This window comes from Solea senegalensis, linkage group LG20 (assembly GCF_019176455.1).
Source record: "Solea senegalensis isolate Sse05_10M linkage group LG20, IFAPA_SoseM_1, whole genome shotgun sequence".
NCBI lineage: Eukaryota > Metazoa > Chordata > Actinopteri > Pleuronectiformes > Soleidae > Solea > Solea senegalensis.
In genome coordinates this window covers 1,022,784-1,040,795 of record NC_058039.1, presented here as the reverse complement: position 1 = coordinate 1,040,795, position 18,012 = coordinate 1,022,784, and the positions used below count along the sequence as shown (strand labels likewise).

Genomic DNA, 18,012 nt, shown 5'->3' with positions numbered 1-18,012 from the left:
TCCTCCATATTGTGATTTTGATAACATTTCGAATTATTGTTCAGCCCTAATGAGAACTGCAATACAATACATATGGAATCAGCACCCAAACATCAAAGTACAATTGAATAATGACAGAAGTGTATTTTAATAATATATAACACCCCAGCATTAAAATATCTATATATAAGAATGACATGACTAATGTTATATAATCAATAAATCAGTCTTTATTTATATAGCCCTTTACAACAGCCTCAGGGTATTTAAAGTGTTTTACATGAAGTAATAAAACACAGAGCAAATACTTGAACCCCTCATTCTCAACCACAACTTCATGTGAAATACAGCAGAGTAGACTGCAGCGGCAGACGACATGTTCGACATGTTCGACATGTTCAACGCGTTGCCTGTCTTACTATCTCTGTTTTTTACCGGCTTGCTGAAATGCTCCCATTCTGCGGAGTTAAATAAACCAGGAGGGTCCGTAATTCAGTGTTTCATTAGCCACGTGTCATTAGCCCCCCGAGAGTTTAGGATCACCTCTGCTCACAGGGGAACCATACAACACAACAGCTGATTTGATCCCACGCTGCTTTTTAATAATGTAGTACTAGGTCTCTTATTGTTTTTAATTAAAAGACCATCAGTGGCAGAAATGACCTACTGTGCATTTAAATACTCATCACTTACATTAGTTTATTTAATGGCATGCATTTGTACGTGTATATGAACTTGTTAATAAAAGAAATTGTCTTTTTGGTTAAATATTGCTTTAAAATTGTGTGTTTGTGTTGCCCTCAGTAATGCTGAGCCCAACCACACAGCTGAGGATGGAGAAGCCTGGGATGCCGACAAGAGGACCTCTCTCTATGCCACCACATCCAGGTCAAAGGTCAGTTATGGTTAAGACAGTAATAGTTATGGTTAAGGTTTGAGTAAATCTACAGGAAATGAATGTAAGTCAATGTAATGTCCTCTGAAGTCTTGGAAACCAGACTTTGTGTGCGTGTGTGTGTGTTTGCCCACGAGGCTTCAAAATGTTTCTAGGTCATTGGAACATGATATGAATAAATTATAGCTTTTATTTTGAAGGGATTGCCCTCATGTCAGGTGATAAAAGCTTTTCACATGTTGTAACCCACTTTTTCCTGACGTGCAGTGAACAATTTATTAAACGTAACTAATTCAGTTTCAATTATTAATACTGTAAAAAATCAATATGTCAATGTTAACTGTGACATTAGTTTGTAGGAAAGTTGAATTTTGCACGTTAATGTGCGACTGTGTGTGTGTGTGTGTGTGTGTGTTCTCACATGTGTCCTTCACGAGTGTGAAAATAAGGAATGTCTATCAGTAATATGACATATTTTCATATTTGAAAGACGCTGTTAATTTAAAAACAACAAAAAACAAATAACCTCACCTGCAAATAGCTCTTAATCTGCACAATGCAGAGACGCACAATCATATATATACATTTGTATTATTCAACCACACACAATCATATCGTTCAGACTGAGTTCCTTCCTCAAACAAACACACAGCTGGGTGAGTGTGAACTGTGTGCACCAGGACTCCACTAGGGGGCGCCACATCACCAAATAAGTAGCAGATCCAAACCTTTACAAAGTCTCCTGCACGTGGTTTGTTTTTTGTTTTTGTTTTGGTGAGATAGTTGTTTTGCTTCTGTCTTTACAGTAGCTGTGTTTATAGATGTGATACTTGACAGTTTCTCCAGAAGAGGGCGCCACCACTTTACTCTGTAGCTGAGGCTTCACAGAAAAATAAAGATATAGTCTGTCTGTCTGTCTGTCTGTCTTTCTTTCTTCCTAATAGCAGCAGAGCAGATTTAAGTCAGGGTCTGGGGCCAATGAGCATCTATGTGTGATAATTCTGCTACCATCAAATTAAATACAATTTAACTATATTATATATGGTATCCTGGATCTTTATAAAAAAAACATTATTTACCTCAAATGTTGTGTTTTTTTTAGGATGAAAGCTATGACAGCTAGGAATACATGTAAAAAGTCACATTTTATTGGTTACAAGTTTAAATTTCATCTTAAACCACGCAGGACATTGTTTTATATTATGATGCAAAATAAAGGTCAGTACTCATTGGCGTCACATTCATATAAATCAGTGAAAAGGTCAAAGTCCGACTGTCTTTGTTATCTCTGACCCTTTGTAGTGTAACACACTGTGCCAGTTACTCTGTCTACCACTTACACACTTTGCCTCTCTAGCCTTTTTAAACTCTCCAAACTATTCATCAGAGAGGAAAGAATTCCTGGAGACACACCCAGTTTCAAATCTGTCAGATGACATTGACGGACAGCTTTGTTTTCTGTTTGCCTTTTGTCATCACGGTTCAGCATTGATTGAGACTTCTATCTCAATCAATGTCTGCCATCAACAACACACTTAATATATATATATATATATATATATGTATATATATATATACATACATATGTACATATATATATACATATATAATTATACATGTATATAAAAAAAATAATAAAAAAAGTAATAAATAAAAGCTTTTAGTCACTTTTTAACTTTGTTTTCTGCTTCTATTTTGGCTGCATATTTTTATTTGCAGTAAAAGTTTGAACATTGCTCTTCTGTCAAAACCCCTCCACTCCACTGTGTCTGAGCCGGCAGCTCGTAGGTTTGGTAGATCGTGTTCTACTAGTCTTTAATTTTTTTTAAGGGTGGAGCAGCTTTTACTGCTTGGAATGAAGTTAGGGAGTCAACTCTTCTTGGTAATATTTCTAGTAGAGCAGTTTTTCCTTGTGCAATCATCTCATTCTTATACCACTGTCAGAAGAGGGTTTTAGAAGCAGCTTAATAATGATAATAATAACTGGCACCAGCTTAAAAAACATGGTGAGGTATGTTTGCTGTTTATTTAAAGTCTAACTAAACTCCTTAACCCATTTACTTCAGGCGTAAACAAGTGAATATGGAAATGTAGTAATTGTTGATCATCACATTCAGACACAATATTTGTAAATGCTGTCATCAACTAGTTTGAATTACATGAAATTCTGCCTTTTGCATTATACACTATATTAATTATCTCCCTTTGTTTCTTCATCCCTCTGTCCCCCTCTCAGGGCAAAGAAATCAGCTATTCAGAGATGGACCTCCGTAAGCCCAAAAGGTTTGCCACATTTTCCTTTGGTTTTAAAAAGAAGAAGAGGAGTAATGGAGACACTATGTCTAAGAGCCTGCACGGACTCCACAACTCAGATATTGATGAAGATGACGAGGTAAACATCATTCACTTGTTGTATTTTTCCCAAAGTGACATGTGACCATAACATTTCCTCACATTATATTTGCAACTTTTTGTTTGTTTGTTTTTAATAATTCATCGCAGTTAAGTGTAAAGTCCATAGTTCTCAACCTCCAAATTCTCATTATATCTATTTAATTTTCTGCAACGTTTTTTTCAAGGTGATATTTCTTATCCAGAAAATGTCTCAGGGTAATCTTAAAGGGATTTGTTTTAAAGTATTTTTGGCAAAAAAACAACATGTTAACTATTAATGTAATATTTATGTATACACATATATATATATATATATATATATATATATATATATATATATATATATATATATATATATGTATATATGTAGGAAACAATACCATGTGCTGGAAATGTCTTTGGTAAGTCATTGGTAAGTTTCTTCTAGGTGTTTCAAATATTATCGGCACCATATCATCATTGTACGGTGGCTGACGGGGGCAAACGCATGGCACTGACCCAAAACACTTGCAGGAGGAGAAACAAGCTGCATATTCACAAATGCTGCAGATTCAAAATCACAAATGAAAACAAAAAAAATGCAAATACAAAGACGCGCTGCAAAACAAAAATGATCTGCAGAAAGAAACAAAGTGCAAAACCGAAAACACACACAAACCGCAAAACACAAGCATATTCAGAAACGGAAGTGGGTCTGTGGGACTGCTCTACTTAATTCTTACTTTATTAAAAGAAGTTATCCTCCTGTAACAACACAGTTTTCATGATCAGTGTCTCAATTTGGCAGTAGTTGGCTCTGGGCGTAGAAAAGTATGATTTTATTACATCTCAAAGTTGATAATAATTTCGTATTAAAAGAGTGAATCTGACTTTGAATTTTAATTTTTTTCAAACATTGTACTGTACAACTTGTTTAAAGTACACTATCAGATATCAATGTATACAGTACATTGTGTAGATTCTTATGTCCGATTAATAGCTCTCTGACACTCTGCGAGATGTGTTATCAAACGTTTAAATACGGTGATCTGAGTGTTTTATTTTGAAAACCGGATGTCGCTAATTTGACAGAGAAACGAGTGTCGGACAGCTTGACCGCAGTCGGATAACCTCTTAATAAAGGTCTTTTATTAATAATAATAATAATAATAATAATAATAATAATAATATAATAATAATAAAGTAGTCCCCGTTCTCGTTTCTGCTTGTGTTTTTGGGGTTTGTGCGTGTTTCCGGTTTTGCGTCGCTTTGCAGCGTGTTTCTGTTGACGCAGGTGTTTTGTTTCTTTCTGCAGATCATTTTTCTTTCGCTAAAGAAAACTCACCCCATAAGAAGATAGAATGTTAATAAGAGGTTCGGGGGTGCTTTTTCTTCTTCTTTTCTATTCATCGCTGGCGTCATGTCGTCATCTCAGAACGACTGTTTCTGTTCACCTCCAGGTGTCCAGTTATTCTCAGGTCCTGCCACTCTCGTTCGGGACTAAATAATCCATCCGTTTGCGTATAAACTCTGGAGAAAGTGCGCTAGCTTAAATGCTAACGCGTTAGCATAAAGTCTGACCGGAAGCGTCTGCCTTCGTTAAGAAGTACAGCCAAAGATTTGCGGTGCAACAGCCACGATGTAGTTCTCCTATCTTATGTTTTTCCTTGTCCGTCTTCAAAAAACACACACATAGCCTCTCAAAGCAGCAGTAACAGTGAGGAGCAGCAGCTGTATATTAAGTAGCCATGTGTTTCCTCTGTGAGGAGCAGCTGATTGGCCGAAAAACAACGAAAGCAGTGGAATGTGATATTGCCATTTACAGTGATCGAACAACCCTAATTGACATACAAAGTATATGGTTTTAAGACCCACAATACTGTGATTTGAAGCATGTAGCGGCTTCTTCTAAACTTGCATAGTTTTTTTAAAAAAACAAAACGAAAATCCCTCATTTTGTAAAAAAAACAAAAACTTTTTTCTTTGTTTACTTTGCCAAACATAAGATCCCCAATGTGAATAATGACTAAAACTTTAGGCTGAACAGGCTGCTTGACCTCAAAATGACCTCTCCAGTTGGGCACAGTGAAAATCATATACAGTATATATCAGTATTGATTATTGGCCCAAGCACACCTGATATATCGGCATATTAAACATCAGCAAAAAGATATCATATATTGTGCAAATTGATCATTAATGTGTCAGTGTCAAGCCGGAATTTCACGCGTCACCTGCAACCAGACTCCTATTGGATGGTGTAAGTTGTCACTCAATGCCATGCATGTGTTTATTTTCCACAACTTACAAATTTCACATCAGGTTATACCATTAACTTTTCAGGAAAACGTTTGCTGATTATGACTTTATGATTGCCTCATGGCAAAGTCTTGATGATCTCATGACTGAAACTGTGAATGATCTTCTTGTAGGCTACGATGGATCTCAGTCAGGTGGAGCTGGATCAAGGGGACGTAAGGGCCATGTTCAGTATGTCTCAACCGGAACTTGACAAGATCCATAAATTTGACATCCCGTCTCCTCCCCCTGTGGACACAAACCCTTTCGACTCATACTTTGCTGTGTCCGACCAGTCAGAGTCAAATGTCACGACGGACGCACCGATGGAACCAGAGCAGCCTCCAGGTGACTCTCATTCCTTAGAAATACCAACAACAACCGTCCATTCCATTCCGGAGTTCCAGTTAAATGACGACAACGTCAGCATTCCTGTTCATGATAACATGTCCAAAGGTGATGCAGAGAGTATTTATCTTGCTGATAACAAGGCTACACCCAGTCTCCCAGCTACCCAGCCTCCAGTCATGCTTCACACCACGGATCACAAAGCAGCAACAGCAGCAGCTGATTCAGGCTTCTCAAGAAATGGCCTTTGTGATAATGATACTCTCCAGCAGCCTTACACAAAAACAAACATCTCTCCTACTGAATCCACTGGTGTTACATTAACTGGCACAGCTGGAAGCACAGCTCCAAGTGGGGAACTCTCCCTGAGAAGTGCTGACTCACTAACAGAGTCGTCCGCCACTCCTCGAGCTGAGAGTGTCACCGCCACTTTGAGCACAGCTCCTGCTACCTTCCATGAAGATGTCTCCAGATCTGCTCGAGAAATGACCAAAAGTGTCCCCACAACTTCGGCTAAAAGGAGCGAGAAGAGTCCCCGACTTTACAGTGAGAATGTGGTTTATGGAGCGTTGTACGACTCACTTTTCCCTCAGAGCTTCTCCTCCGAGGGGATCTCGTCCATCTCAAATTCACCGCCTCAAAACTACACCAAAAGTAGTCATTTGAGCACCAAGTCGGAGGCCATCATGGGTAAAACCTCGAATGAAAGTCACTCAGAAATCAACGTCTCGTATTCTCACCTGTCATCTTCACAAATCGGCACTCAAAGTAGTCTTCCAAGCCCCAAGTCCCCGCCCGTCATGGTCAAAACCCTAAACGAAGGTACCTCAGAAACTAACGTCTCGTACTCTTGGCCGTCATCTTCATACGACAACGAAAGTAGCCTTCTGAGCCCAAAGTCCCAGCCTGTCATGGTCAAAACCCTAAATGAATGTAACACAGAAACCAATGTCTCGTACTCTAACTTGTCATCTTCATGTGACAATAATGGCAAAACGGATTTTGCAGAGAGAACTTTCTCAAACACTCAATCAGGCACTCAAAGTAGTCTTCCGAGCCCAAAGTCTGAGCCCGTCACAGTCAAAACCCTAAATGAATGTCACTCAGAAACGAACGCCTCGTACTCTCGCCTGTCGCCTTCACGTGATATTGATGGTAGAATTGATTTTGCAGAGAGTACTTTCTCAAACCCTCCGACTCCCACCCAAAGTAGCCTTCTGAGCCCCAAGTACCAGCCCGTCACGGTCAAAACCCTAAACGAAGGTACCTCAGAAACGAACGTCTCGTACTCTGTCTCGTCATCTTCACGTGACACCGACAGTAGCCTTCTGAGCCCCAAGTACCAGCCCGTCACGGTCAAAACCTTTAACGAATGTAACACAGAAACAAATGTCTCATACTCAAACTTGTCATATTCTCCTGACATTGATTCTCCCTTTTCCCAAACCTTGACTCCTACTGACTTTCAAACAGACATCCACTACAGTTACCTCCCTTCCTCTCCACGTTCACCTGCTGAACCAGTTGCTAAAAACATTCCTTACCCTGAGTTGACTCATTCGGATGCAGAATCAGACAATTACAGCACTTTTGTCAGGTCAGTTCCTGTGCTTCAAAGCTCTGCCCCTCCCAGTCCTGACTATGCAGCATCCCATGGGACAGATACTCAGGTTACTGACACCAAACAGAGAGTGATCCTGGTCAAAGAGTTAGTCACTGACGAAGCGAGCACAGACTCTGTCTGTCCCTCTCCTGCGCTGGAGAAAATGAGCGTAGTCAAGAATCTGGAGCTGACAATCGAAGACCCGGAGACCTTTTATGTTGCTCCTGGTTCTGTGCTGTCAGAGGAAAGTGAAGGGCCCTTGAGCCCGGCATATCTGAGCGTGGGGTCAGACGATGGCAGCACCATGGAGGTGTACTACAGCGCGGAGGAGGACAACACGGATGAGAGCGGGGAAGAAGAGATTCACACGGTGGAGGAAAGAGAGGACGTCTGTGTGGTGAAAGAGATGGAGTGGAGGGCAGGTGGAGCGAAGAGTCAGGAAGATGAGGGCGATGTGAGGGTGGTGATTGTGAAAATGCTGAATGACGCAGGAAACGTGGGCCGAGGCGAAGATTTCGGCGGGACAGTGGAAAGTCGACCCCAGGAAACGCTCATGTCACACTTTCTTGTGAGCAGTGATGCAAAGTGGCAGGAGAGAGAAGGAGCAAGCAGAGCGTTGCCACAGATTAAAGAGGAGGAGGAGGAGGAGGAGGAGTTACTGGCCACACCGGTTCGGCTGGTGAACTCACTCAAGGTATGCGAGAAAGCTCCACCCTCCAGTGAGCAGCATGTGCAGGGGGAGTGGTCACACAGAAACTGGACCATGGACTCAGAAACAGAAGGCCACCTTCATGGGGGGGAGCAGCTCCCGAGTCAGGAGACAGACTGTCTGTCTGACAAACATCATTCTGAGTACATGCATCCTGCTTCAAGTAACACAAAAGAGGACAGTGAGACGAATCCCACGTCTACAGAGACAGAGAAGCCATTTCAAAGCGCAGAAAGCGTTGAATCCAAGAGTAACACGGTCACAGATACGTCTGTAACTGAAGCACGGGTCGTCACGGGCTTTTCAACACACAACACTGAGCTGCAATCAGATGCCACAGAGATTGGAGACAATAGGGCCCCGCAGAGTAGTGAGTGGGTGGATACAATTTCTCAGAGTGCAGACGGAGGGAGGACACTGCACGAGCAGGTGACAGTCGAGTTGTCAAGCCTTGTAACTGCAGACACTGACACACTGCAGCCTCAGCCTGAGAGTCAGCGTGAGGGCACTTCTTCCTCCGAGAGACACAAGCTTCCGGCGCAAGTCCAGCCCAACCTGCAGCCAGGGTGAGTGGCAAATCTTAACACTTAAAACACTTAAAACTTGTCTTAGTCCAGGGCTGTGTGTGTGTGTGTGTGTTCCCTGGAGTTTTTAATTAACAACATAAAGTTGTTGTAATCGTTTTTCTGGCCATGATTTTGAGGTTACGGGAGTGATAAGGGAAGGAAGGAAGTGGGAGTTAATTTGCAAAGTTGACAATTATGTAATTTGGAATATTGAAGCCTTTGTGAACAGCACATGGGAGAAGTTTGCCCTCGAGAACTGTAAAATGTTCTAATTTAAACCCAATCATTATCTTCCCTTTAAACTGAATCAAGTTTCTTTGTTGCCTTAAGACTCAAAACTGGAGCCAGCAAAACTCTCTGTGAACTCTGTGGAGTGACTTCCAAAACATTACATGGGACATGTTAAGTTTCATCTGATAAAGCCCTGAAACCATGTGTTGGCCAAATATTTCCTCAGGTCAGCAGGAGCAGCAGCGGCGTTGTTGACAAGCTGCCGTGTTTACCAACAGTCCCCGTGTTTACCTTTAACTTTAAATGCTTCATGTCAGAAGTAATATGGCTGCGGATGATTGGTTGTTTTGAATTCTCACTAGAGTTGGCAGCTTGACAACTATGTGTAAACTGATTGATTTCTCTCATGCATTGTATTTGTTCAGTGCAACAATGCAGTCTTTTCACAAATCGGTGCGCCGGGCAACACAGAATTCACACGCCACATAGTTTAGTTCAACGAAATAAAGTTTATTTAGTTTAATTAATTAACTTATGCCTATTACAAATGTGAATTTTCAGTTAGTCAATAGTTCAGTTCAAGAATATCTTAAATATTTGGACTCTACTGCGTCATTTGTCACACTTGTCTCCTCTTAGACCAAACACTCGATCAGTTATCTGTGAAAAATGATCAGCAGGTGAATCTGCAGTGAAAGCAACTACTCGCTTGCAATGAACGGATAACTAGTGAGTAATCAATCACTTGATATTGAAATGTCCTCACACATAAGGTTGTCATTTATCCTGACGTGTGTCTATTTTACGCGTCACATTCAATCCATAGCTTTCATCAAGATGATCATTTTTGCGTGTTTTCTGGAGAACAGTCGCCACATTCGCTTGACTTCTTTCTGTTGTTTCCTGGAGATAAAGTGCAGATGTTTGGGGTAGATTTCTAAGGGAATTTGCAGCTCATGACAGGTGACGGGTGCAGATATGCCATCATAGCTGCAAATGATATGAACACGACACGGTCTGAATGTAATGCACAACATTAGAATTGAACTTGTGACCTTCCCGGTTTACGAGCATTTTACAATGGACTAATCGTTTTCTTACAGCAAACGTTACTAATTGGCATCAGGGAGAGTCAGTCATATGAGACGCTCTTCTTCTTTTCTCAGCACTATTCATTTAAAAACCACAAGATGGCAGCAAAGACGTGACTTGTACTTCAGTGGAAGATTCGGGCTACTGTTAAAAATGTAAGATAATGGAAATATGTAGAAAGTAGGACTTAGAAACACAATAAAAGGGGGTTACAAAAGATCTGTAGCTTGACTTGAACAACGTTTACATTAAAAGACATCAGATGTTTGCACAGGTTTACGACAACGTGTCGTCTGATTGTGCTGCAAATAAAATATGTCAGTAATGTCTCATCAAACTAAACAGATCAACTGGTTCCATCATGTTTAATAGCGTCAGAATGAGTGTCAGCTGGAAAGGAGGAGCTGTTTTATAGGTGCAAAGTCTCCAACACAGCATTTCTGTATTTTTCCCCCCGCCTAACTTACTAACACACAACACAGACTCTGAATGAGAAGATTCAGGAGGAGGAAAACTCATCGCTAAAGGGTCACAAGATAAAAATGTCTGTGAACTCTAAATAGTTTTGTTTATATTTATATTTGTGGCATCACTTTGTTTCTGAAGTTCAGAACTTATTAAGAGCTCAATCAAATCTCTCAATGTCCTTTTTAAGTATTTTCATGATAGTACAGGTGTTTCTGGTCGAGCCACTTGTCCTTTGTTTTTCTTTCCACACTGACTCACTGACTGTTGTGTTGCCTGACAGCTCACTGCAGACAGCTGGAATGACAAACTTGTGGAGAATTCCCTCCGACTGTGGAGCATTTAAAGGGAATTTTTCAACCACACCTTGAACCAGACTCAGAGGTTCGGTTCAGGGAGTCCTGTAGCCTGGAACCTCCACACAGTGCTGTCCAGATTTGAATATAGAATAAAAAGAAACTAGACAAATCAAAAAGGCATGTGCTATCTCATCTGAATGGACATGCACATGAACCAGCACTGACTGAAACAGCAGATATAGATAAAATACTTTTACAATTTAAAGTAAAAAAAAATGTGAATGAATAAATAAAAAATAGAAAATAATGTTCTTGTGTTTTCATAATAGGTTTTTTACGACGCTTACAATAAAATGCAAAATAGTAAAGTATCTGCTTTCAGATTGTCTACAATAGAGTATCAGAAGGAAATCAATCGACATAATATTCTATTGTGTTATTTTATCTATGTTATGTCAAGGGGACTCTTATTTTGACAGGTCACAGTAGGAAAGTTCCATTCAGCTTCCTCAGAACTGAACAGAGCTATTGTCCTGATTGGCCCTTTGACAAAAGTCAAACTTTTATTCATTCATTCATTCATTTATTTATTTATTTAGTAAAAGAATTTTAATAGCAGGTCGCGGGCAGACTCTCGCTTAATGCCTGAACTTGCAAGAATGCTTTTATTACTGCGTTACATCAGGCAAACATTTCAAAAGGTGCTCCTACATTTCAGGGCTTTAGGGACATTTTTCTGACAGTTACTTAGATTAGAATTAATCACAGTATCTTTATTATAGATTTAATCAGATAGTAACATTGCAGACACCATCCGATACTGTGTCTCTAATGCAAAGATAAGAAGGTAAAGACGTAAATGTATGTGTTACATTTTTATGACAATATGAAGAAATAAAATGCAGCCTTCTTTGTTTTTATTTGAATAAGTTCTTCATCCCACTATATTTAATGATTGGCGGATTTGTTTGGACATTGCTGAGTTTTTGTGGCGTGGCCTCTGCACACTGCACTGGAGGATTTGTCTTCTACGCTTGGTTAGGGTACGTAGCTGTGAAGTGACTCCTGTTTCAACCACTTTCCTTCAAAGCTTGAAGTTTGTGTTTGACAGCGAGGCAAACATTCGTCTTCTTAGAGAGGGTTTATTTACTCAACTGCTGTGCAAGTCTTTAATCCTCCTGTTGGTTCAGTGTGTAGAGAGAAGGGAGAGTGAATGTAAGGACGCGTTCTTACATTGGTGTGTAAATCATACATGTTGACGCAGAAACTCCACCTGATCTGATCTTTTTTTTTGTTTTATTATGTTTTAAGTCCCATTTTCCCTGGTGGCTTCTCAACCTGCACTTGCTCACAACTATAAAAGCAAAAAAATGAATATGAATGAAGGTTCCACCCTGGATGCAGTGTTTCTCGTCTGTTGTGTTTGCATGTTTTGAACACCGTAGCCATGTTATTTGCTTTAGGAAAGACTTAAATATCCTCGGCATCCGCTTGTGACTGTAGCGAGCTCAAAGCTGTCATTCTCAGACGAAGGAGGCATGTTAGGCAACGTCCGTGTGGGGACATCATTCCGAGGTACTCGCCTTTAGTGTGAGGATCGGATTGTTTGTTTGTTTTTTAGTTTTTAGACTTGAATTATTTAATCCTTATGACTGCATTAAAGGTACAGTGTGTCAGAGTGTTATGAGTGAAAAAATTGCACGGTACAAAATAAATCTCTCTTATCACTCATACCATTGACGAGGCGACGGTAGCTCAGTGGTAGAGCGAAAGGTTGTTCGATTCCCGGCTCCGCTGGGCTACATGCCGATGTGACCTGTGGCAAGACACTTAACCCCACGTTGCTCCTGACGGCTGTGCTGGCACCGTGTGAATGAGTGTGAAAGATGAGTGATAGTATATGCGTTGTATGTGAAGCAGCTTTGAGTTGTCATCAAGACTAGAAAAGTGTCAAGCCATAGTCATATATTATCAAGCCAAAATGACTTTTATTTTGAAATTCAGATACCACCGGCATTAAACAAAGAGAAATAAGGACTGTTTACACACTCACTGCATACATAAATACATATTTGTCTCTTTTCAATTTCTGCCAGATGAAAATAATGTCACCTTAATTTTACACACTGGACCTTTTCCACAGTCTTTCCCCCCGGATTGAATGCACATTAGCAGTTTTCAAATCTAATTTCCCCCTCAGATTATAACCCCCTTCTCTATTGAAGAATCGTCTTTGTAAATTATCATGTAATAGATTCTTTTTTGCTTTGAACATTATTTGTGCCGTTTTTAAATTCTACAATATCGATGAACTTTATTGTTTTTGACTTTAAAAATAATGAATTTGTATGATCTCGATATCCAGCTTTATGAACTATTCTTATGGCTCTTTTTTGCAGTAGTATTAGTGATTGCAATGTAGATTTATATGTATTTCCCCAGACTTCTGTACAGTAAGTGAAATATGGCAAAACCAGGGAACAGTATAGAATATGTAGTGTCTTGTGATCCAGAATATACTTAGCTTTGCTCAAAATTGAAATACTTCTTGACAGTTTAGATTGTACATGTTTTATGTGCATTTTTATGTGCATATTATTGCACCAAGAAATTTAATTCCATGCACTCTTTTGATGTCTACTCCCCCTATCTTTATCTTTACTTGAGACTTTATTTTAGTATTACTAGAATAGGGGTAGTATATTATATATATATATAGGATATATCAGTTTCCCCTGAGTTTTCTATGTTGCGTGCCCACCAGTGACACTTGGGCCTGTTAGCATGGGCATGTAACATAGAAATAATGAAGATATTTCTCAACTCAGCACAATTTTTTCAAAAATACTACCCCTATTCTAGGAATACAAAGCTAAATGCAAAATTGGTGACGTATTCCTTTAAGATTTATCCAATAACGATGCACAAAAAGAGGTTGTGACTCATTTATCCAACATTTACCTCTTAAAATGTCAGACCTACCTATTATAAAGGTCAAGTGTTGCAGAAAGGCCACGAGGAGTCTGGTTTCGTGTTGAGGCACGTGTGAATGGACTTTGATTGAGTTTGGACATGTGTACTTAGGGCAGGGCGATATGGCAATATGACTGTAGGAATCTCATTGATGATGATTGCAGTAAATGTCAGGTAATTATAGCATGAAAGTGAAAGCTTAAGCCTGTCTTTATACTGAATATTGACCTTTTATGATGATTCAATAATTGTGGTTATTAAATGATTGCCCGGGCCTGGTTCACTGCACCTGCATTACACACTCTATGTCACTTTACTGGCTCTTGTGTCACGTTGGACTAAATTTGAAAGTGATAGTGAAGCCTAATGGGAGGTTTAAGATAAGGCCCAGACTTTACGGTTGTCCCCAAGGTAAAGGTGTGGTCCAACAGTGTGTCCCGGGAGTGGGACAGTTCAGCGAGGAGGAGCAGGTTGTATTTTGTTGCTTTGGAGGAAAAGAGCAGTAAAGATACAGTAACTTCTGTTTATTATACTGACACAGAGAGAAACAAGTAAAGTAAGTACACAGTATTTCTTCTTCTCACATTATTTGGCTGGTCATTTCCATTGCACCAAAAAGAAGGACACACACGACACCAATGATAACGACGGTATGATGATACAGTGATTCTGAGTTACTTCATTGATGATGTCATGATGTCATGTTGGGCTGCAAGGATTATTCGTTTAATAGATTATTAATTGATTACTAAATTAACTGTCAACTTTTTTGGTAATTGATTGATCGGTTTGAGTGTTTTTTTGAGTTTCTCTCATGTTTTAGCTGAATATTTTCTTGTTTCTTTGCTCCATAATCACAAAGGAATCATTTCATCATTTCATCATCACCATTTACAGGTTAATCGAGAAAATAGTCAGTTAAACAATTATGAAAATAATCAATAGTTGCAGCCTTAATATTTCAGCACAGTATTCAAATTATTCCGCATAGCCAACTACAGACATGCGGCTATTCTTGTTAGGACACCACACTGACTTCCATTCATCTTGACAGCCTTAACAAAGTGTTAACCTTAACCTTAGTTAAATACTTTCTTATCAGCATCAAGCAACAAATAGTTAAAAACCCACAGAAGAATCGAATAGAATATCCTTATTTGTAAACCGGCAAGGAAAAGCACTGAGCCGCTGCACCTACGTGTGCCGCCATGTCGTCCTCACTACTGATAAAGCTGTGCTCTTTTAAGCATTCAGGATTTTACATTTCTGTATTTATGTCACGTTAGCTGCTTTATTTTAAATGACTACACACTTGGAAAGATCAGACTGCCGCTGTGAGGCTGCAGTTCCACTGATGCTGTAGATGCTGTAGATACTGTAGATAAAGCAGCTCTGTGTTTGTGATCACTATGTCATCAGACTGGGGATAAAATGGTGAAAATGTCGCTTTTCTACATATTTGTTAACAAGTAGTTTGGGCCCAACTTACCGTAGGTATACAGGCCATGTTTACATGCATGCAGAGAATGCTGTTTTACATGATTTGAAACCTAATTATTGCAGAGTTTGAGGCTTTTTTTACTCATTGATATTCACTAAGGTGGTTAGTAAAACATATACATATATACATATATATATATATATATATAGAGAGAGAGAGAGAGATGACAAGAGAATTTAATTTACACAACACAGTTCAGAACAAATCAGAGAGCACAAAGAACAAATTAGGGAGCGCAAACAACAGATCAGGAAGCGCAAAGACCAAGTGTATTTTCAGACATTTTTGAATGATTAAATCGATATTTTATTTGCTTCGTGAAAAGCATTTGAAAATATTGACACAAATCTCATTCCATAGAGGCTTAAATACACGACAAAACAGCAGTTGAGACAATATAAAGTCATGAACTATATCAATGTTTTCTTACAACCCCTAGCTAACACATGTTCTCCTGTAACCTCCTCTACCAACAGTCTCCACATCCTCACCAAACTGTACCTGCTCCTGTATGAAAGCTCTCTACACGCTTTCATAATGCATTCATAATCTTTGTATCGTTGTGAAAATTCCAACATTCCAACATGAAAATCTGTCAGTGGGATTAAAAGCGTAATCCCACTGACAGACTGACGGCACTGAAAACATAATCTCCTGGGTGCAGGTTATGAATGCATATCAAGTTATACTAATCATTTATGTAAGTTAGTATTCTCTGCTGAATTTAAAGGATCTTGGGATCCACTGTGTAAAACTGTAGTAGCCAATGAGTCCAATGAGGCGGATAACGCAGTATATTAGTCAAAACAAGGCTTTTATTAAACTTCTTTTGACTTTGCATGTCAGTGAAGCTCTGTGTAATTTGCATTGTTGGTATAACACGAGCGCCGCACCCTCGTAGTGTTTATACACAGACTCTTGCTTTTTATTTTCAGTTGAATCGCTTTAATCATTGATTTGAACCCTTTTATTCACCAGTGTAGTGTATTAAAAAAAAACACATATTGGCACGGGACATGAACAGGAAGTAGAGACGAATAAAGTAAAATAGAAAAGAAATACTACTACTACTATTTCTGTTTTTGTTTTTTTAATAAATACATTATCTTTTTTCTTTCTCTCTTTCTTCAGGTCCTCGACAGATTCTAGGAGCGACTCGGCAGCTTCGGGAGGTCGGCAGACAAAAGCCGACCAGGAATCGGTGACCAAGATGAGTTCAGGCTACAGCAGCCTGAGCACCAAACTGACCATAAAGACCTCCTCTCCGCCTAAAGAGGATGAATTCAAACAGCGTTTCCACAGAGTGTCTCTGATCCCTGAGGCTGGCAGCCGGGACATGGTGGACTTCAGCGGGACAAGTGCCGAGTCAAATGGAACAGTTGAGGGATCAGAGTACAGGTGGAGGAATAGGTTCGACGAGGCTTCTCAGTACAGACCGTACAATGAGGAGGATTCCTCAGACTCTCCGTCTTACAGAACCTCCTCTTTTACCTCCTCTACATCCTCCTCCTCTCTCCCCGGGGCTACATCGTACAGCAGCCTGCTTAACTCCGACAGGCTGAGTGACGAGACCAGAGTTTATGTGAGCCATGAGAGTGAGACAGCGGGGGAGCAGCCACTCGGCGAGTGGAGGAGGAGGAGCCTGGTGGAGCAGGAGGAGCCTGCTGCACCTGCAGGTGTAAGAGAGGAGAGAGGGATAGAGTCAGAGTCAGAGTGGATCAAGTCACGCTGGGACTCACAGGAGCAGCCAGCGTCTCTTCACACCGACACTGTCAGAGCAGACGACGACGACAACGAGTCATCTCAGTTTACTGGACTGTTCAAGGCCACACTCGTGCAGCTGGTCTGCGAACCAGCAGCTCCCCCCTCCACTCCCCCTGCCTCCCCCGACGCAGACTCCTCCAACCGGTCTGAAATGGACAGCCTGGTGGATACGCTGAAGAACATGGGACCCTCCTTCAGGCCCAGGGGCGTGGGCCCACGCGCAGCACCTCCGGGTCTGGTGTCCTCCCTGCCTCCCATCGTGGAGGATGCCTCCAGCCCCATCAATCCTGGTCTCCCTGCCTCCCTCACAAAAACACTGGAAACCACCGGCAGTGCCTCTGAGGCGCAGAATGGAATTTACACTCTGCCTCCCGACCTGGGACTGAAGAGGAGCTTCGTCAGAGACAGTCGCTCACCTCTGGAACTGATGAAGGTACAGTCTCATATCTACACTCGTCATGTTTCTGTTTCATGAATTAAGAATTTATCATTGCAAAATAATTTCCATGGAACAACAGAAAAATCTAGTTTTTGAATCTTCAATTATGCTCAAAGAATAATGACACAGTTATTATTATTGTATAATAATAACTGTGAATTTTTCAACTTGTTGATTGTTAAAAAGAAGGTAAAATTTGTAGATAAAGACAAGAATTTTTATCTACTTTTAAGAGCTCATATTTTTTTTTATTTGATTCCAGTTTTTTTGTTTTGTTTTTTAAAGTTAGAGTACAATAGTGGTTATTATGATGGTATACTTCATGCCATGTGGTAAAAACTCTCACACAATTAATATTGACTGAAAAAGACAACAAAACATATGTTACAAATTAAAAGTGTAGGATACGTCAGGAAAAATGGCTATTAGATATTTTACTCTTATAGTTCAACCCTGTTTCAAAGGTTATTAAATTCA

General features: G+C 40.1%; 1 protein-coding gene across 1 annotated transcript in view; it reads left to right on the top strand.

The window, feature by feature from the left end:
• The window catches only part of crybg2 (crystallin beta-gamma domain containing 2), a 52,466-nt gene that overhangs the window by 12,869 nt on the left and 21,585 nt on the right, over nt 1–18,012 (top strand). Inside the window, exons 2-5 of the mRNA XM_044052798.1 lie at nt 784–874; nt 3,111–3,266; nt 5,680–8,771; nt 16,464–17,529. Of these exons, the coding sequence (XP_043908733.1) occupies nt 784–874; nt 3,111–3,266; nt 5,680–8,771; nt 16,464–17,529 (4,405 nt within the window). The remainder of the gene's footprint in view (nt 1–783; nt 875–3,110; nt 3,267–5,679; nt 8,772–16,463; nt 17,530–18,012) is intronic.